This window comes from Neopelma chrysocephalum, unplaced genomic scaffold, assembly GCF_003984885.1.
Source record: "Neopelma chrysocephalum unplaced genomic scaffold, ASM398488v2 Primary Assembly neopelma1_89, whole genome shotgun sequence".
Classification (NCBI taxonomy): domain Eukaryota; kingdom Metazoa; phylum Chordata; class Aves; order Passeriformes; family Pipridae; genus Neopelma; species Neopelma chrysocephalum.
The window spans coordinates 3,312,869-3,334,057 of record NW_020897751.1 but is presented as its reverse complement, the minus strand read 5'-3'; the positions used below and the strand labels follow the sequence as shown (position 1 = coordinate 3,334,057).

At 53.1% G+C, this 21,189-nt stretch overlaps 2 protein-coding genes across 3 annotated transcripts in view; both read right to left on the bottom strand.

The window, feature by feature from the left end:
- CDH23 (cadherin related 23) overlaps positions 1-1,316 on the bottom strand; it is a 193,692-nt gene extending 192,376 nt beyond the window's left edge. The window contains exon 1 of the mRNA XM_027693012.1: positions 1,289-1,316. The gene's annotated coding sequence lies outside the window, so the exon portion shown is untranslated. The remainder of the gene's footprint in view (positions 1-1,288) is intronic.
- Positions 1,317-9,414: 8,098 nt separating this feature from the next.
- On the bottom strand, positions 9,415-19,637 carry SLC29A3 (solute carrier family 29 member 3). Of its 2 annotated transcripts, none has more exons than XM_027693006.1 (6): positions 19,597-19,637; positions 18,374-18,640; positions 14,867-14,949; positions 13,914-14,140; positions 12,757-12,919; positions 9,415-12,106 (listed from the first exon to the last, which is right to left on the bottom strand). In XM_027693006.1, the coding sequence occupies exons 2-6, from the start codon at positions 18,626-18,628 to the stop codon at positions 11,437-11,439; spliced, it is 1,398 nt and encodes a 465-aa protein (XP_027548807.1). In that variant the 5' UTR covers positions 18,629-18,640; positions 19,597-19,637; the 3' UTR covers positions 9,415-11,436. The 2 variants fall into 2 exon arrangements, with proteins under 2 accessions (XP_027548807.1, XP_027548806.1); XM_027693005.1 differs by having other exon boundaries at positions 18,374-18,657; positions 19,598-19,629.
- Positions 19,638-21,189: the final 1,552 nt, after the last annotated feature.

Genomic DNA, 21,189 nt, shown 5'->3' with positions numbered 1-21,189 from the left:
GCAATCTTGACTTGTGCTACAAAACCTACGGTTTGCCTTTCTAAACAAGAGGGAGGAGGGTAGTGAAGGAAAATGGAACTGCAAAGGGATTTCTCCTCCCCGAGTTCCCCAGGACAGGGGGGGAAAGAGAGACAATGGTAAAACTCACTCTCCAAAACACCCACCTGGATTTTCACAAATGCCAGTTTCCCGTGGGAATACCTTATCCCCCTCATCCCCCCCAAAAAAATAAATTTAAAACATTTTTAATGCACCAGCTCTTTCTCGTGCCGAGGCTACACGCACGAGGTATCCCAGGCTGCTGCAGGATGCACCGGGAAGATCCGGGGAAGGAGCCCGGCTTGTTGCGCGCAGCCTCCGGCAGCTCCGCCAGCCCTCCTGACCCCCTGGACATCCCTCCTGCCCAGGGAATCTGCTGCCAGATACGGCTTTGCCCCCAGCACAGGGAAAAAAAAAAACAACAAACCAACAATAAAGAAAACATGTATCGGCATAGGAAATGTCCCGTTCCAGCATCCCCCTCCTGGAAAACACCGATGGATAAGAGAGAAGCAGCAGCTTGGGGAAACGAGAGTGGCTGGCACGGTGGTCAGGAGAACATGTATTTAAAGAAAAGAGGATTGCAGGGTTTGTGGAGGATGAAGGAAAAGAGCAGCAAGTCAAGAATCGGGGGGGGGAAATACCAAATAAAGTGTTTTCTGAAGAGATTCAGGGCAAGTTTGGCGTTTTAAAACGCTGCTTTCCTATTAAATAATGTTTTGAGGGGGGTTAAAAATCCCACCGCTCCCATTGCGGCTCAGCCCCCACGCGCGGCTGCGGCGCGGCATTCCCACGTCTGGGAAGAAGTTCGGCCCCGGCTCATCCCAGAAACTTTGCAGCTTCTCAGCAGCCCAAACTCCAAATTAGAGCCGGGGATGGGGGAGGGAGGGGGCACCGTGCTTGCCTCCCTCGGGGGCAGGACAGCAGATACCATCACACATTTACAGCGTTATTTTTGGGAAAAGGGGAGAAAGGTTGGGCACCCCCTTCTCCTGCCGCTGAAACCACCGCGCTGAGCGACTCCCCGCGCCCCAAAATAATATTAATAACGGCAGGGCTCACCCCCCAAAAAGCTGTCCCCTCAGCGAAAGCAAATCAAGGAGGTTTGGGAAGGGGGACCCCGCGCAAAGCCGCCCCCCGGCAAAGGGAAGGGGTGATGCCGAAGCCTCCGCGCATCCTCCTCGCCCCCCCCGCACCCCTCCCAAATAAAGAAATACACGAGGAAAAAGGAAAAGCGGCGGGGCATTACCTGTGGTGGATGTGTCGGAGCCCGGTATCAGCGGCGACCCCCCATAGCTCCCCCCCCCGCCGCCCTGGAGCCGCGTGAGCCGCCGCGGGAGGAGGAGGAGGAGGAGGAAAGGGAGGGGAAAGGAAGGAGCCCGAGAGGAGCTGACGCGGACGGCGCAGCGCCCCTTGCCCAGGTATCGGGGATTTCAGCGCCGGCTCCACCTCCCACCCTTACTGACCCCTGCCTGGGGACTCCCAGCCCCCCAAATCCCAGGATCGCCCCCCAAACCCAGGGCTCGCCCCCCCGCAGACAGCGGTTGCTTCAAATACAACTTCAGCCCGAGGCAGGCGCTGGTTACTCAAAGTTCAACTCAGCCTCGGTGGTTTGAATTATTTTTTTTTCTTGTTAATATTATTATTATTTATCTGCCCCGTGTGCAACAGCAGCTGGCAGGGCCCGGAGCACGTAAATCATACATGAGCGGGAAGGCGATCCGGGCACGTTGTGCCAAGAGAGCCGCAATGTCCCTCCCCAGCTCCTCTCCCCCGGGCACCCGAGGTCTCCTCGGTTTCCACAGACACCGTGTTGTATTTGCCGTGCTGCTGATCCACATTTCCAACTAACCCTTCTTGCCACCGCTCCCCCCAACCCCCTGCCCTCCCAGCTTTCCTAAATCTGGCAGGACATTCCTGCCCCCAGTCCTGAGACCTCCCTACCAGCCAAATCTCACTGCTACACCCCATTTCTTGCCTTCTCGGAAGCAATAAAGCCATAAAAAGCCACCTGCAGTCACACCAATCCTCATCCCAAGGGGGTGACTCCACGTCCCTGAATCCCAGGAGGGTCAGGGTTTTGGGTCCTGCCCTGCTGCACACACCAGCCTCCCACCACGGGGGACCTGGAGGAGCTTTACCATCCCACCAGACCCCACCATGACCAGTTTTAATTAAAACACTAAGCAAGTGCTGTTTGTGCTGCTAAAGCCCATCTTTGAGCCTTGCCTGGGAATCCCAGAATCCTATAATGGTTTGGTTTGGAAGGGACATTAAAAATCATCTCATTCCAACCCCCCCTCCCACCATGGGTAAGGACATCTTCCTCTAGACCACGTTGCTCCGAGCCCCATCCAACCTGGCCTTGAACACTTCCAGGGATACAGGGAGCCTTCCCCTCCACTCACCTCAACACCTCTCCTCCCAGAGCATCAGCAGGCAAATACTTCTACGGGAGCAGGAGGGGGTAATTATGCCTTTGCCTCCCTTGAGCAGCTTTTGCTAATTATGCAATTAGCACAGGGCTGATTGGTTTGAATTGGGCGGAGGTCTGGTCCTGGTGCTCCCCCTCCATCCCTGGCACACCTGCAGCTGCTTAGGGGTTAAAAACCAAAGGCAAACCTGGCAAACAGGTGAGTGCCATGAGCTCCCTAATGAAGGTGCCTTCACATAATTTCCTCCCGTCACACCTGGGCTGCCTTGGGTTTGTTGAGGAGTTGCCCTCCCCAGTTTGCACTGAAGTTGGAGGTCACGAGGAGGGCGAAGGGTGCAGCTGTTACCAGTGTTGGGCTCTGAGCATCCACCGCGATCTGGGGGGTTTATTCCTCCTGGGATCTCTGGCCCTTCCTTGCCCTCTTAATAGCCCACAGCCAGGGTATTTACACTATGTTCATCCCAGCCACATCCATGCAGTCAGGGAACTAATCGGGGGAAGAAAAAGCAAAACCATGCGTTAAGCAACTTGAAGACACGTTTCAGGCCTGGATGGCTGTAGCCACTCCACCTTTGCACAAGCGATGTCTCACTTAACGACTCTCCTGATGAATTCAGGTCAGGGTTTTTATTTAAATAGAAGCACACCTCTCTTCTTCCTAATCTCTGCCCAGTTCCTATGCCTTGGCTTCACACCACAGATTTCCGCTCACATCCTGACTCCCTTGAAGAAGTGTCACCTGTTTTACATAAGTCAGCTCTAACGAAGCCGAGTTCCCCCTGGCCTGTGGGTCTGGCTTGGGCTCCTAGTCCCATTCCCAGTGGAGTACAGGCTGCACCTCTTCCCGTGCAGGAGGCAAGGGAGGACTAGTGGGGTTTCAGTGCCTGGGTTCACAAAACCCACAGGAATTCAGTGTCTTGTGATCTGTACCTCCCTGTCAAGCTTGGTTTAAATCGGGCAGGAACAGCAATAGCTGTGTGCAGGCTGGACCTCAAACCAACTCACTGAGCTGATGTTCCCAAGCTCCCGTTTGGAGGAAGCCACATCTGTCTGAGACCCAGCCCGCGGGGGATGTGCCTTTTAACAGGCTCATGGCTGGGAAAAGAAGGGAATAAAGGCAAGTGACGCACTGTGAGCAGAGGGATGCTCCTAGTTGCTACTGGGATGGGAGGCTATCGTAATTACTGCCAACCCTGAAGCAGGGAGCTGAAGGGATGGCATAACCTCCCTGCTCTCCCAGCCTTTCTCCACGGGCTCATTACTACTAAACCTGATTTTTTGGGGGGGCAAATCCCGTGACCTCCCCTCTCCACCCTGCCTGCAAACACGGAGCAGCTCGGCAGAGCCTTTCACAGCCTCCTGGCACCACTCACTCAACCTTGAAATTGTACTGCAGGGCTTCTCCCCTGCTCATTTTCCATCTAACCACAGAACATTCCTGCATTCAGCTCTCCCCACGGTGTATCACTCCTCTCTCTGCCCTCCCCAGCCCTTCTGCTGTGAGCGGTGGGATCACTGTTTGTCTCTAAATAGATGAAATATCACATGGAAAGAGGGTGAAATACGGACACGTGAAAATCCTGCCCCACCAAGGTATTGAATTATCTCTGCTTGCCATGGACCATGTACTGCCATGGAATCCAGGGTCAGCACGGACATCAGCTGCCTGACAACCAGCCCGTGCAATACTGTGCCATCAGTCATTTCCTCACGCCTCCTTTTTCCCAGCAGTCTCCCACAAGGATCCCTTGATGTGCTTCCCCAAATTGCCATCCCTTTCTTTTTTTTCCCAGTAAATAAAACCTGTGCTGAAGTGCAGGAGGGTTTTATGCTCAGCACATGCAGCCCATGCCCCCCCCGCTTCTTTTACTTTTTGGGATGCAAAGGTTTTGTGTCCCCCAGACCACAAGCCCCATAGGGATGGTGGTATCCTCCATCTCCCACAGCTTTCCAGCATGCCACGTCGTGGGGTGAGTTGGGATGGTGGCATGAGGGGGCAGCTCCTCCCGGTGCTACCCTCTCGCCCGTGTCACAGAATTAATTTGTGCAGCAGTCACAGAGTTTTCTTTTTGACCACCTGTGCTGTGGCTGACAGTGAGCTGGCTTTTCCGGTGTGAAATTAATTTCCAGGTCCATTTCACACAGAATTTTAAGGCCAATATTAGGATCATGCTGTTTGTTTAGGAATTTATGAGTGGAGGAGGCTGGTGAGAAAGCTGAACAAAGTTAAGGGATTGCTGGAGTTCTCTCTCTGGAGAAGAAAAGCACTGAAAAAGCAGCTGGTTTTGGGGTCTTTTTTCCCCTTTAAAAGTATTGGGTTTCAAATTGCATCTTTGTAAGGTGATAGTCCATCTGGAGACAATAGGAAGGGCGGTAGCTGGGCACACCTTTGTAGCACATGCCTAATTCTGTGGCATCATTCACCAGCTCACGTTTACAGGTGGGTCCAGGTGAGCTACCCCCGGGCAAACCATCCCCAGCTGGGACAGGGCAGTGGGGACTACACATGGTGGTAACACATGGCAAGAGGGATCAAGGTGTGAGCCCCAAAAAGCCTTGCAGGACGTGGCTGAAGCTCAGAAGCTCTGCCCTTTGCAGAACCCGAAGCAGCCTGTTTGCAGAATGCATTATCTCCCTTTGCAAGTCGGAGCCAGCAGGACCTGTCCCCTGCCAAGGGCACTGAGAGCACCCTGTGGCCCCAGGCTGGGCTTGTTACATCCAGAAATGGTTAGTGAGGGCAAAAACCCCCTTCGTACCCACTCTCTGTGCAGCTGGAAGCACTTTTCACTGGCTTTTGAAACAGCTCTTGATGTAATTTCCTACTGATGGGGAATGTTAGTAAACTATGAGGTAACAAGTATTCAGTGCTGATCCAGGTGAGCTGGATCAAGGGCAGCGACAGTGAGAGGGGGCAGTTTTGGGGACTGGGGGATAACTACCCTGAGTCTCTTCACACCACACACTAAGTCATCTTTCTCTTAGCTTTGAGCCCTACCTTAACCTGCTCGGGTTTCTTTCTTCCCCTCGGTTTATTCTTTCTTCCTCAGCAGAGGAAAAGGTGCCATCTACAGGCACAGAGAATCCATGTGCAGGCATAGCCTCCTTCTACAGGCACAGCCCTCCACATGTCCCCACCTCAGGCTCCTGTCCCCTGCCGTCATCCCCCCTTCTGGGTCACCTTCCCTGCAGTGTGGTCTCTGAGCTGTGTGTCCAGGTTGTTCCCTCTTTGGGGTCAGGGAGCATCAGAGGGCTGTGCCAGGTAGGAGATGACCTCCCTCCTGGCCAGCCCTTGGGCACACTTGTGTTTACCCTTGCTGGTAACCCAGTGGAGTAGCAAGATAAAAACTCAAGAGAAGGTGACCACCATGTCCACAACTTGGGGGGAACCAGAAAAGGGGACACAAAGGCAATTTGGTCACACTGTTGCCTCAAGGGAATCCTGGAGGGCTCCTCTGCTGCTTGCCCAGAGTCACCACTTCCAGCCCCATGGGTCTACCTGAACTGCTCAGTCTGACATTATACTCTTCTGCCACGCTCTGCTCTTCCAGCTGCCTCTCATTCAATCCATTTTGACTGGGTTCACACACCTGTGATGAAGTGTGAGTACAGGGCAGTGGGGTGACTATAGTGAGGGGTGACTCCTGCCCAGCTGGGGGAGGGTGTGTGCAACAGCCCTCAGACTCAGCGTGGAGGTACTTGCACTTTGGCCATGAAGGGCTTTTGGTGCTGTTTAAGGGCAAAAACGAGTCTGAGAGGTCTCCAAGGTTAAAATGGGAGCCAGGTCCTGGAGATGAATATTCAACGGGAAGCTCCCGAGGTTGCCCCAGCAGAGCTCTGCCCGCCTCACCACGCCAAGGGCTCGCCAGGGCGGCAAAGAGAAGGCGGTGCTGAAGAGCGGAGTTAATGCCAGGCAGCCACAAGCCCAGGGCTGCTCCTGCTTCAAAGCCCCTTCTCGGGTACCCCCCAACCTTCTGCTTCATATTGAAAGCATTTGTCACAGCAGACACTCCCTCCTGCGCTGCCGGTACCCCAAGCTGTGCAGTGCAGAGTGGGGGGGGTGGTCACAAAATCCGGGATGGAGGATAAGCTGGGAGGGGGGTCTGCGCGGCCCATCCATCAGCACGCAGGGATGGCAGGGGGATGGCTCGCTCAGCTTTGCCCAGCCTGCTCCAGGCACGCTGGAATTCATGCTCAGCCAGCCCCAGCTCCTCCACTCCCCCGCCATGGCGTGATAAATTAGGAGGAAAAGTTTCTCATCTCAGTTTGTTCTCGCAGTGCCGTCCAACAGAGCACAAGCCTGTCTAATCAGGAGCTACAGTCCTTCACCATCTGTTTGGAGCCTAATTACAAATGCAGAAAAATAATGTGCTTTACAATTGCACCAGTAAATGCTGTAAATGATTTAAATGCATGCATATGTTCCCTGCAGAATTCAGCATGCATCTGCGACTTCTTCTGCTCACATTAGGCACACAAATCAAGGCAAAAAATACCCAGATCTGACGAACAGCATGTCCCTAGGACGGTGATTTTTATCCCTTTTTTTTCCCCCTGCTGGAATGGCAAACAGGGCTTTTTTGTAACAATTCATCCAGCAGCGTTTTCTTTGCTTCCATTTTAAAAACTGTTTATCACTGCTGTGTAAATATAGTACAAATTACTCCATAAAACATGTAAAAGGAGAACAGCAGCCGGGCAAGCCTGCAGCTGGCTGGCAAGGTTTCAAAGCCAAGGGCTTTTTTTCCTCTGGGGCACCTATAGAGGGTCAGGATCCAGCTCAGCTCATCTGCTGGGGATGGTGACCCTCCCCAAGGCCCCGCTGAAGAGGATGACCACTCACATTTCATAGAATCATGGAATGGTTTGGTTTGGAAGTGAACTTAAAAATTATGTTGTTCCAACCCCCTGCTATGGGCAGGAACACTTTTCACTACACCAGGCTGCTCCTGACCTTGAACACTTCCAGGGATGGGGAAGCCACAGCTTCTCTGGGCAATCTGTTCTGATGCCTCATCACCCAAGGATTTCGAGCCCTTGAGTCACATGTCCATCTCCAGGATGATGCTTCCCTAACAAAGGGGAAAAAGTGCCAAGAGCTAAATTACCTTGAAAATACCTTTGCCATGGCTGCAGAGGCGTCAGAGAGCATCACCTGCTCTGCTGTGGGGTGACAGCTCTGCACACGCTGCCCATGTATCACCAGTAGTCTCCATACCCACAGTCGGTCCAACAAAGGCAATCCCACTTTTGACCTGCAGTGCATCCTGTCCAAACACTGAAAGGATAAGTCCTGCCCCAAAACACGTGCAATGGAACAGCCAAGAGGCAGCAGATCTTCTCTTTGGCCACCACCAAGGTGATGCTGAAGGATAATGAGGTTGTTTCAGAGGTGCTTCCCCCCTCCCAAAGGGTAACAGCACTGCCTCAAAGCCTCTCCAATGCAAAGCCTGCTGTCACAGGGGCAGCATTTCTACCCTGTGGGGCACTCCACTGAGTGAGGAGAAGCTGGACAAGGCTTTGGACATGAGAGAGAATGAGGGAAAGCCACTTGGAATGATGGGAAATGAGTATCACTCCAAAGCAAAAATTCCCTTTCCTCCTCCAGCACATTTGTTTGCTTTAAAGCCCCAAATACCAACACTTAACTGCTCCAGCTGTGAAGCAGGGAGGGGTAGCTGGCACCACAGAGATGAGAGAGAGGACAAAAAGAGGTCAGGCCCAGGCTCAGTGGGTCTCCTTTGAGCTGAAGCTCCTGCAGATGCGTCCCCTCCGCTTTCTGCCCTTTCATCCATTCCCCTCCTGCTCCCCACGCCCTCCTGCCTTGCTGCTGCTACTTTGCCAGTTCCCAGCTTTCATCTCCCCTCAGCCACTTGGATTTAACTCCAAAGGCTGCTGGAAAAGGCAGCATGGGGCAGGGACAGCATTCCCACCGTGCCGGGCTGCCAGCCCTCTGCAGCACTGGGGCTCTCCATCCTCCTGGTGGGAATGCCAGCGATGCCGGCCCGAGTGCAGGGATACGTGCCTGTCTTTGATTCACTTCCACACTGCAGGCTCAGCCTCATGAATTCTGCAATGCCTGCACGGCTCATTTTACAGCCACGGAGGAGATGGGGCCAAGCCCTGCAGAGCACATGGCCCTTCCATGGCCCTTCCCTGGCACCGCCCACCTCCCTCGGCTCGGAGATGGGGAAAACATCTACAACCCTGCTGGTCTCTCTCCAGCAGCTGAGGGGATGGTGTTAATCGAAGGAATAAAGCCTGGGAATGCACTTTTGGGCAGGTAAGGAAGACCATAAAAACATAAGTTGTGGCTGCACTTTGACTGGTGTACCCAAGATAGACCAGCCTCCATTCCGCCACCACCGTTTCCCTCCTCATCCCACTTTTCCTTACCTTGAGCTCCTCGATATGGCCCACACTGAGCAGCAGATGTGACTTCACCCAGGTAGTGTAATTACTTCCCTGTTGTTATATGCCATTCCCTATAAATTACCCATCCTCTTTTGCAGGGGGATCACCAAGAGACTCATGGCTCAGGCTCCTGGCACCATCCACCCCCATCCCACGGCACTCCCACCAGCACTCCCTGCTTTATACACAGAGCTGATTCTTGCCCTGTTTGATTTTTCCCCTCATTTCTCTAACCTTCCTGAACTGAATACCACCAAAAACCAAAGGATAAATTCCCTTTTCGCTCACTTCCCCCTGCCATGAGAATGCTCTCTACACCTACCTATGCGTCGTTTGGGGATGTTCAATTAGAACAACCAGGCTCTCAAAGCAGTTCTTCTGTAGCTCCTTCACCTGGCCCTTGCCAGTGATTTCTCAGAGTTTGCTATCTAGGCTGGGAGAGAGGGATGACCAGAAGGAAAAATGCCAGCTAAAACTGCGAGCATCAGTGCATCTCCAAGAGAAATCACTCCAGACACCAACACTTGCACAGGATCAAGAATTATTTTTATTAGCAACGGTACCACACAATTAAGTTCTGCCTCAAGAGGTATTTGGTCTGTAACACGAAGGAGAGGAGGAGCAGAAATGCAAAGCAGTGAGAAAACAAGCAGAATCTCATCATTCCTTGGATGGGAGGAAAACATACAAGCTGGGGAGAGCAGAGCACAGGGCAGGCTCTCACGTGGGACGCATAAAGGCCACAAAGGGACTTTTTGGTTGCCAACACAAAGTTGGTTTGGGCTTTTCGACCAACTACTGCATTACTCCAGTGCCCAGGGAGGCGATGGGAGCGCTGACCCCCTGAGCAGCACCCAGCATCCCTACCCTCAGCCCTTGGGTGGACTTTCACCTGGGTCAGGGCAGTCCCTGGCCAAGTAGTAGGGGCTGAAGGGCTCCAAACCCACAAAGGGACAGGATTAAGAGCCCACACATGCCCAGGCATTTGCCATAAAGCTGCTCCTCATTGCCACATGCCCGGTACGTTTTCCACTTGTGTCTGGATTTTATGTTTGAATAAAAATCAGCCATAAAGCAAAGCTCTGTGTGGGTACTGCCAACAGGCCCAAACTAAATGCTGGAAAGGGTTATTATAAAAAAACCCAATGTCCACCAATCCTACATGTCACCCCATAGCAATAACCACCCCAAATCCTGTTGTTCTCCCAGCAAAGCCCCACATCCAGCCCAGCACGGAGATGCCTGGCAACCCCAACCAGGAGCTCCCCCACTACTTGGACAAGCAGGAGATGCTGAGAGAACATCCCACTACTAGAACATCTGCTAATAACCGAGTCTTAAAGGAAGTATTTTCCATAGACAGCACCCCTCAGGCATCACTGCAATGTAAAGCTCTGCCATCACACCTTTGCTTATCAGTTCACCTCTCCTAGGCCATAAATCCAGCCAATTTAAGAAAATAAATGCAATAATTGGATTTAGGCCAGGCTGCACTGGCATATGGGAGTTTAAGTGACTTTAAAAGCCAGTCCTCTTTGGGTGGTCTGCATTTTTGGGTGTCACAGTAGCTCACCCCTCTGGAAACATCTGGAGACCATATGCTGTTTGTCTACATGAATTAACCAGATTTCTGCTGAGAACATCACACCAGAGCCCCTCTCATACCTCTCCCTGCCTTCCATAGACCTCTCTCAACACAGACCAAAGCCACCTTAAAAACATCAGGCTAGGACCACTCAGCATTTCACTTTCCTTGGAGGTCAGACAGGTAAGTTGGTGTCCACAACCACCACGCCACGGTCACAGCAGGAGAAATGCTCTCAGGTTGGCCATGACATACAGCTCCAGCACTGATAGCACCTTACTGGGATGTGGATGATCCCTCAACTACATTTTACCTGAAAAAAATTAAAGCAAGCAAGAGTCCCAAGTGGAAAAGTTTCCCTTATATATGTCTTTTTTTTCTGGAATGACTGTATGAAATCCGTGCAAAACGGTGCCCTGATCCCTGGCATGGCTGCTATCTGCTCCCAGAGTTGTGTTAAGGTGCTCCAGGGCTCAAATCCCTTTTAGCTCAGCACCACCATCACAGCTCAGTGAGGGGGGATCCCCCCAAGACCACCCAATCCCTGCAGGGCCGAACTTGTAACAGCGAGGCAGCAAAACCCAAGGTGCCCCCAAAAGTCCTGGGTTCAGCTTAAAACCAGCGTGGTGGCCCCAACAAGCCACTCACTGGCACTGGGGTGAGGGCAGTATCCTTGTGCCTCTGGTGCTTCCCTGAGCTCCCTGGCGAGGATGAGCCGTTTTTGGTCTGTTTGCTCCATTAAGCTGGAGAGTGACATGTCCGTCAGGACGTCCCCAAGCACAGGGGACAACCCTTCCCAGAAGGGAGACTTTCCCTCTGCATCCCCCTGAATGCAACCACCCCCCTCCCAAGACAGGCAGCCTGCCTCAAAACCATGGCATGCCTGACTTTTTTGGGGAAAAAAAATCCCCTGAATATCCAACAGCAGCACCACAAACTGAGGGGATCCTCCTGCCCGGCTGCCCCTCTACACAAGGTGGACCACGAAAACGGCGCAGGCAGACCCCACAGCCAGCCCCAGCATGAGGTAGAATGTCATCACCACCCCTGCTGCCTCGGCCAGCTCTCTGGGCACGATTTTGGGGCCATAGACCATGACCAGTGTCCCCAGGTAGCCGTTGCTCAGCCCCAGCAGCGCCGTGAAGACCACCGGGTAGACGTCTTGTTTGAACAGCACTGTCCGGATGTGAGCCCGGGGCTGGTAGTTGCTGAGGATGAAGAGAGGGAGGAAGATGGTTCTGAGGAGGACGAGGGCGGGCAGCAGCTTGCTCTTGGGGCCAGGCACCTGGATCCAGGCCGTGATCTGCCTCCCACACCAGTCGGCAAAGTTGTACAGGAGGAAACTGGTGAGTGGCACAAAGTACTTGGTGCTCCACGGGCTTCCCGAGGCCTTGCTCACTGACTCAATGTTGGAGGAGAGGGAAGGAAAGATGATGATGGAGATGAAGAAGACATAGAAGAGGCAGAAGCCAAGGAGGGCGGTCTTCTGCAGGATGGGGCGGAGTGGGGGGATGCCAGTGCTTTTTGTGAGGAGGGAGGAATTTGTGGTGCCTCCTGGCTCTGCCTCGTCCTCTGCGGAGCTGTCGGGTGGCACAGTGGCCAGAGATGGGCTCTCCTTCTGGCTGCTCAGGTAATACCTGGAGAAAGAGAAGGAGGGAGGCTATTAGCCAGTGTGTGAGGGGAATACAAACTGAGATTTGGAGAGAGAGCAGGAGAGAAGCTGGTGATGCAGGGATGCCTGCTGGACCCAGCGATTCCATCCCACCTCTAGCTCCCACCTCATACAGAGAGGTGAAACCCTCAGAGACCCACCACCCCCTTTTCCTCACTGTAGGGATCCCATTACACCCTTGATGGTTCACAGAGGGGATGCAGGCATTTGGGGGCAGGGGGTTTTCAGGGTTACAAGCACCAACGAGACCAACGGGTCACATACATCAGTGCGGGATGTGGCAGACACAGATGCCCTGTGGGGGCCTGGCTGGCTGCCTCCAGATCACAGTTCTCAGCTGACTCCACAGATTTTAGGAGCCCCGGAATCAGCACTTGGTGCCCCTGAGAAAGCTTGGCAGAAACTCAGCCAGAAACCCAGTTTAGGTCTGTGGTTTCGGTGAAATGGGGAAGCGTGGCTGGAGGCGCCGGAGCGCTCCCACTGAGATGCTGAGGGGTGACAGGACAGGGATCAGTGCAGAGAGCACCCCACGGATCCCTCCAGCAATCCTGCTCGGCACTGACAGCAGCAAACCCTTCCGTGCCCACGGGATGCCCTGGCAGCGGGCGCACACACCTGGAGTACTCGAGCCTGGGCAGCAGCAGGTACACCATGATGCAGACCACGATGAAGATGTCAGCAGTGAGGAAATAGGCCAGGGCGCTGTCGGTGACATCGGCTGCTGCTGCCAGGTCTATCACAGAGGCCACGGCGCTGATGGTGCCGCCCATGGCCTGGCCTGTGTGTGGGAGCAGACGGAGCTCAGCGCTGGCACTGAGCCAGACCAACCCAGAAGGGCACAGGTGAGGGACAGAGAACAGGAAGGGGAACCCAGAACCAGCATCCTCCTCTTACTCACATCTTCTGACATGCACAGCTCCCCTGGGGATAGAGCTCACCCCCTGCCCCTCATGCTGGTCCCCAAACCCGGCTCAGGGAGCAGCTGCACGCATCACCTCCTCTCCATTTCCACACCTCACTGCAACATGGGTGTTTGTGGGTCCCATCCTGCATCCCCTTCCAACACAGCCACAGCACACACATGGGTCAGGATGGGACCAATCTGCTGAGCTTGCATGTCCCAAGTCCTGCAGAGAAAGTACAAACCCTTCCCAAAGCTATCTTTCCACTGGCACACACATTATCACCTCCCTTCTGCACTCCCCCAGATGGGAATTCAAGCCACCAGCAGCAGGAATGTCATCTCAGGAATGTGGTGCTTTCCCCCTCTGGGATAAACTCATCAAAACATTCCTGTCGTGGCCCCAGGAAAAATTTCTCCATCCTGAGTTTTTCCCCTTCCCCTCTTGGTTTGTCAACCGTTCCACAGCACATTTATAATGTTATCAAAGCTCCAGGGAGCTCATCACTCACAGCTCCCAACCTGCCCCTCATCACTCATGGAAATGCATGGAAATGCTAAAAAGAAAGGAGGAGACAAGGCAAAGCTGAAGATCCCTCTGCTGGAAATAGCAGAGCAGAGGGATGTCATCTCCTTCCCCCTTTCTCCCTGCACCCAGCAAATATCCAGGGTCAGTTTATGGGTATTTACAGAAACCAAAGCTCATGTGACCGAGCATGTTTCTCCTTCAGCAACTTCCCTTTATCATTAGGCAAAGCCAAGTTTCTAAAACAAACCCCGTGTGACAAAACCCCAGATGCAGGAGAGAGACAGAGAGAAAACCAGAGGGAAGCCCTACTGCACGATCCTGGTAGGGCCGGGGGTCACCCACCTGAGATCAGGGCCTGCAAGTTCCTCATGGGGAAGCAGCTGCTGAGCCCGAAGATGCTGCTGGAGAAGACGGTGGAGGCGCTGCTGACCACGGCCACGCAGCCCACGGTGAGGGCGAAGAAGGGGGTGGTCCAGGCTGAGGTGTCCACCTTCACCAGCACCGTGATCACCAGGAACATGGCCAGCATGACAAAGAGGGAGGACAGGATCCGCACGCTGGCAGGCACCCTGGGGACAACGGGGGACAGCACACTCCTGCCTTTAAACTGCCACGTGAAGGTGCAACAGGGGGGACAGCAACTCCTCTGCCGCCAGAGGGAGGGAAGAAAGTAAAGAGAGGTGGGGGGAGATGAGGAATACAAAGCAATGAGGAGGTGGAGAGAGGCAGGGAGCCTGTCTCCAGCAGCTGAGATCTGGAGATTAGGCACACAAACACATGCCTGGAAACCTGATCTGGGTTAAGGAAGGGTACAAATGAAGGGATGAGGTCCTTGTGGATTTAAGCCAAGCTTGCAACAAGGTGCAGATGGTCCATTTCTTAACCCAATTCAGGGGGCTGGTAAGACCAGGACAAGGCATCGCTCCTGCCTGAATGAGCATGGCTTTTGTCAGCCGGTCCTCTGGTGACAAGGGTATTTTTAAGAGGGAAAACTTGTTTCCAAGCAATTAACCAAGGAATTTATTAGGAACTGATTTACTCAAGCCAATGGCAGACACAGGTGCTGTGGTGGGGAGCAAGGTGCTTCACCCTGCTTCATCTCAGCCGGCTGCAACTCGGGCAGAGGCAGGGAAGGGAATTTTGGCTGCACAGGGAGGCTGAGCTCAGGATGCCCTGTGGCTTCCCCCTGAGGGAAGGGCAGGCTGAGCTGAGAATCAAGACTGAAGCCAGAGAAAGGCAGGAGCAAAGCCAGGGAGAGCCACGGCTTGGGGACCCAGGATCAGAGCAACACTTACTTGTTGACAAGCAAGAAGTTTCCAATCAGGCACAGCACCGAGGGCACAGTGGAAGCAATGGAGATGTAGCTCTCAAAATAGTCCTGCCAGGAGAAAAAAATTAAAAACAAAGTAAAAAAGATTGAGTGGGGAGGGGAAGAACAACACATGAATTTCAGGTCCTAAATAGGGAGTTATGGTGTACGTGTCCACCTCGTTGCATTGTAGCACATGTTGCAAACTATTCAGGGCAACAGGCCATGGGAATACTGGAGTTCATCTTCCCATAGCCCTGGGCTATTTCAGGAAATTAGGGACACAAATTCAGAAGGAAAAAAGGTGAAGGAAATACCTGCCATACCACCACACTGGCCCCATGGGGCAGCACCTGAAATAAGGAGGGCTGGATTTCTCCTGCTGGCTCCAGCATTTTGGAGAAACTCTCTGTTTTCTTGTCCTTGAGGGCTGGTTTTAATAATATTAATGCTTTTGTGTCCTGATTTATGATTAGCCAACTGCCTTGAAAGCCCGAGATGGGAACAACCAGGACACCACACATGAGAACAAGCTCGTTCCAAAGCAGCCTGAGCAGGGACACAGGGACATGACTTTCCCTCCCATTCTCCCTCTCTGCACACATAAAACTCGTAGAGAAACTCTATTCAGACTCCACACCCATTAACTCCACGGACTTGTACATCATCTGAGCAGGCTGGCAGCAGCTCCAGTGAATCCCCACCAGCCCAGAGGTCAGGCTGGGAACACAGAAAGCAATAACCACAGCACAGAGAGAGAGATTTCTTGGCCAAGATTGCAGCCAAACGCTTACATTTTCAATCCACTTTATGTGTCAAAGCGTGCCTGCTCCCTCTCCTTCCCTCGAGGTGCCTAATCTCATTTTTTTTCTGCAGGAATCTCAGCAAGCAGGTAGGACAAGGATCACAAAGAAGACGATGACCTACACATCCACCCCTATCATATAAGCTTTCATTTTCCGCAGTTATGCAGCTACAGAGACAGGGCCCATCACGTCCAAGCACGAGAAGGCACTTTGAGCATTTTCTCTGCACGTTGCATTGGTATTTTACAGCTTTGTATCATTTTAATCAGCTGATAAGCACGTTCATCTATCTTTCCCTATCAGAAGGCTCACTGTAAGCAACAGGAAATATAATAATCACTCCTAGAGGGTCCAGCTAGACAGAGACAAAAATGCCTGTGCTGACAGCACCGGCTTGGCCAAGCAGGAGGCTCAAAGCTCCACAGCCCCACGATGAATCACAGGAGGAAACACAAAGCAAAATGCAAAGCTGGCTGCTACAACTTATTTACCAACCTACTCGAAACAAACCCCCAAACCATCCAGGGGATACTCAATGTACTTCCAAGTTAATTTTCCTTTGCTTTTGGGGAGGAAAAATAACTTTGTAACACTTTGCACCAAGCAGAAGTGTACTCAAAGTAACCCAGGAGAGATGCTGTGTTTTGAGCATCCCCAAGAAGCATTCATTCACTCCCAACAAATGGGCTCACACCAGCAGTGAGAAGAAAATTGGGCAAATATTAAATGTTTTTAATGCAGCAGCAGAATGGTGGGTGGCAAATTTAATCCTTGCCTGGACCAATGGAAAATATCAGGCTCCATACTCATCTCTCCAGCTCGTTTGGTTTTAATCCATCTCCAGTGGTAACTCTTCTCCCTGTGTGGGTATTCCCACTCATCACAGACACTTTCAGAGCACATTTTTGGCAGTGCAGGTTATACCTAGTTCTTCTCCCTTTCTGCTGAGCCCAAACAATAATAAACCCCAAAGCAAACCTGGCATCTTCCTTCCAGCTCCACCTCTCCTGCGGGAAGGTGTCATCCCTCAGCCATGGAGCTGAGGCACATAATGGCAGTGTTTAAGCTCATATTAACTACAGCACCTCCAAGCACACTGCCTTAAAAAAAAAAACTAAACAAGAACAAAGCATCGTGGTGGCAAATTAGTCAAAAGATGCTTTTGCAAAGTAGTTTTTATTCTGCTCCAGCCTGGGCTTGGCAGCTGGGCTCCTGCCAGGCTGGAAAAGGAATCCAGGTCCATGACGGTGGCTGAAGGCACTGGAGTGTTACCTGGAGCACAGGGCACGAAATTGGAAGCAGCGAGCAGGTTTGGAGACAGGAGCAGGCTGGAGCCAGGAAGAGAGGCACCTTTCCAGAATCAAGCTCCGTGTGCAGGTAAACCCTCCTGCTGCAGCCCCAGGACTCACCATCCCAGGGCAGAAATGGGGCTGACTGGTTTAATTTTCATCAGGCTCAACTGCAGGAAAAGCCACGTTGCTTTCCATGAGAAGGAGGAAAAAAACATCGTCCCATGGCCATGGAGAAAGCGGAGAAAAACCTTTTCAACAAAGCAATGGCTGATCTGACCAGGAATACAGCTCTGCCAGAAGACACCTAGGGATACTTACCCTACCTAAAAACAGCTTTTTCAAGAACTGCCTCAGACCAGTGTGATGTAGAAGCAATGAACAGTGGGTGGGATGCAGGGAATGTGGGAGAACACCATGCCACGTGGTGGCAGAGCACACTTCACCCCCTCTGTGCATGCATCACCCCTCTCTGACCACCCTCACTAGCACAGGGGCAGCTTTGGTCTTCAGGCAGTGCAGGGGCTTGGGCTCCATCAGTTTAATCCACCCAGTACCGTGATTTACACCAGCAGACCTGTACTTCAGCATCCTGGTAGGAGCACTCTGCTTCCTCCTCATCCAAAATGCAGCTGGCTTAATAATTACTAAAATTAAAAGAGCTGTGGGTGTACTGGGGTGAGAAATCAGAGGGCAAACGTGGGCGTCGCACCTGGCTCTGTGTTTATATGAAAACAAAAAGTGCCCAAACCACCTGAACAAGCTCGGCCTCAGGAGGAGGATGGAATGCAGCCTCAACACTCTAACACTTTTTCCATTCACCAAGAAACAAAGCCATAGCTTTGCCAGGGGGCCACAGGGAGGTAATCCTGCTGTGGCAGGAGGAGCAAGAGAAGGCAGCTTTTTTGGGGAGAAAGAGGGAGGCCATAAACGCACCACCCCAAGGCTGTCTCATCAATTGCTCCGTGACAAGCTCCTCACCCTATATGCCAGAAGCCAGATGTTTATTGCTGCAAGGAAATATTCGTGTCACACCTGCCAGATCTTGAAGGACAAAAAAAAAAAAAAAAAAGACAACCAAAAAAAAACCAACCCACCACAGAGATATTTTTACCTTGCACTGCAGAAATTGCCCTATGAAAGGCAGCCTTAGCCCGATTTTTTAGACACACCTTGAAACTTACCACTCCAAATGCAGGTAGAAGACAACCCCCCAAAGTGGTTTTAACCATCTCTCTCGCTAGTATTTGTGCTCCCCAAATAAACCTCTACCTCTGGTTTGCAGCAGGTGAGACCCCAGGAGACGTTCACTCACCTTCTGGGGAGGCGGAGGGAGAAAAAGAGCAAGTTAGGAAGGGAAGCAGCTTTTTTTCCCTGCCTTGGAAGCAGGACACTCACCCGCAGGTCCGACGCCGCCTGCCCGGCTGGGCCGGCTTTGTCCGAGCAGTTCTGCAGCTTGTACATCCAGTAGTGCTTTGCCGTGATGAAAAAATTCCAGGGCAGGAGAGACCCGATGCCCAGGAGGAAGAAGATAATGTAGGCCCCATGGAAGTGGTCACTTGGCTTGGGCTGTGGTCGCTTGTACCTGTTCCCCAGGGGCTCCTCGATCAGGGGCTCCTGGTCTGGGGGGACGCTGCCGGCTGCCGGGTGCATTGTGCTGGCACGCTGCAAAAACAACCACCCACGAGGGTGTGATCACAGCAGGGTTACAAACTGCTGCCCACAGGCTGCTGTGCGTGGGCTCCGTCCTCCTCTGGCCCCAGCAAGTCATGGGATCACAGAGTGGTTTGGGTTGGGAGGGACTTGGAAGGTCATCTCATTCCAAAGCCCCTGCCACAGGCAGGGACACCTTCCACTAGACCAGGTCGCTCCAGCCTGGCCTTAGACACTTCCAGGAATGGGGCAGCTACGGCTCCTCTGTGCAACCTGTGCCGGGGCCTGAGCACCCCTGTGCTGCATGAGTGAGCTGAACTGGCTCGGCACGGGGATGGGAAAAGCGACTTGGACGTGGTAGGTTCCACCCTAGCAGCACCCACATTTCCGCCCGTAATTAACAATTAACCCGTGCCCTCGGCCTTGCAGGGCCAGGAAACCTCAGTGAGCTCATGAGAGGCTCCAAAAAAACCAACAGCCGGCGAACCAACAGCGCCGCCGGGCTCCGCAGAGCAAGGTGTAAACTCGTAGTAACACCGCCGGGCTTTCCGAAACGACTTGTAAACTACTACGGCATCACCCGGGCTGTGCGGGGCGGCTCGTAAACTAAACGCGACGTCAGCCGGGCTGAGCAAAATGACTCATAAAGACACAACAACGTCACCCGGCTCTGGAAGAGGGCCCGGGAAGGCAGCAGGAGGCTTGGCAGGGGCAGCGGGACCCACCGAGCGATCGGCACCGACCTCGAGCGGCGTCAGCGAAACCCCCGCCCGGGAGGGGAGGGCAGGGCAGAGCAGAGCAGAGCGCGGGGGAGGCGGAAATACCGAGGTTTGGCAAAAAAAAGAAAAAAAAAAAAGGAAATTTATGGAGCGGGGACCGACGCATCCCGCCCTCCAGCCGCCCGCTCCTACACCCAGCCAGCCAGCCATGCATCCCCCCCTCCAGCCACCCATCCCCGCAGCACTCACGGGGGTCTCGCACGGCTCCGCCGTCGCCTCCGGCCCCGCCCCGCCCCCTAACAGGTTGGCCACGCCCCCACAGCTTGATCTCGCCCACTCCTGATTGGACACGCCCCTTCGTGATTGGACACGCCCATCTTCGTGTTGGCCACGGCCCGACTCGGACGGGGGTGTGGCCTACCCGTTCTGGCCCCGCCCCCTCAAGGGTTAGTCCCGCCCCCTCCCTACCCCAAATTCTGCCTTTCTGTTCTGCGCAGGTGAGACCCATCTGTGTCCAGGTCTGGGTCTCCAGCACAGGAAGGATGTGGAGCTGCTGAAGCGAGGCAGAAGGAGGCCACAGAGATGCTCCAAGGGCGGGAGCTCCCCTGCTCTGGAGCCAGGCTGGGAGAGCTGGGGGTGTTCACCTGGAGAAGAGAAGGATCCAGGGAGACCTGAGAGCCCCTTCCAGTGCCTAAAGGGGCTCCAGGACAGCTGGAGAGGGACTTGGGACAAGAGGGACAGGACAAGGGAGAATGGCTTCCCACTGCCAGAGGGCAGGGATAGATGGGGTATTGGGAAGGAATTCTTCCCTGCGTTGGTGGTGAGGCCCTGGCACAAGTTGCCCAGAGAAGCTGTGGCTGCCCCATCCCTGGAAGTGTCCAAGGCCAGGTTGGATGGGGCTTGGAAAAATCTGGGATAGTGGAAGGTGTCCCTGCCCATGGCAGGTATTAAAATCAGATGAGCTTTAAGGTCCCTTCTAACCCAAACCATTCTGGGATTCTGTGAAAATCAGTGTTCATCACAGTCTGGCTTCTTGATTTTTTTTGTGGAATGGGGAACATATTGTGTTGGATGTGGGGCCCCTTACCCGAGATCCTCCTTTACTCACTGTGCTTCCTGCAACACCCCATCAGGATGAATTTCACTGTAAAGTCCTCAATTTTCTTCAAACTACACTTTAATGCTCACCTTGAGAGCACAGTGTGACTGGAAAGGAAATCGTCATTAGCTCTTCTTTCCATTTTTCCTTCCCCAAAAATGTGTTTGGCTCCTCAGCCATGCAGGGAAATGATAAACTGGTGGGGCCCCAGGTTTTCTGTAACCCCACTGTAACCATCAGACAGGCTTTGCCAATTCATTTGTATTTGTGTGGGCAAATACATTAGAGGAGTTTTACATCATCTGTTTCCTGTTACCAGCTGTTTGCCTTTAGCCTTCCCCACCTCCAGTCACTAAGGTAAAGATAACCAACCTGTGTCTCTTCCTTGCTTTTTCCTCCACTGAAGGAAAAAGCCCTTCTTCCAACCTTTCTTCATCAAAGGAAAATGCTCTCCACTTTTCTGCAGAAGACCCCAAAATGGTCTAGTCTGGATTTTTTTCCACCTACAACTGCCTATGGGAGAAATGCAGAGGGACCCAGATACCTCCCAGTAGCACCAGTGCAAGCACAGCTGGCCACCACCCAGCTCCAGCCTGTGAGCCTGTGAGGAGAGCAGGTCAGGTGGCCTTGGCCACCCCGATGTCAAAATAACCCCAGACACACGCAGGCTCCCATGTTTTTTCCCTCTTCTGTGAGCAAAACAAGCAGAAGCACGCAACCAATGCACCCACTGGCGATGTGCT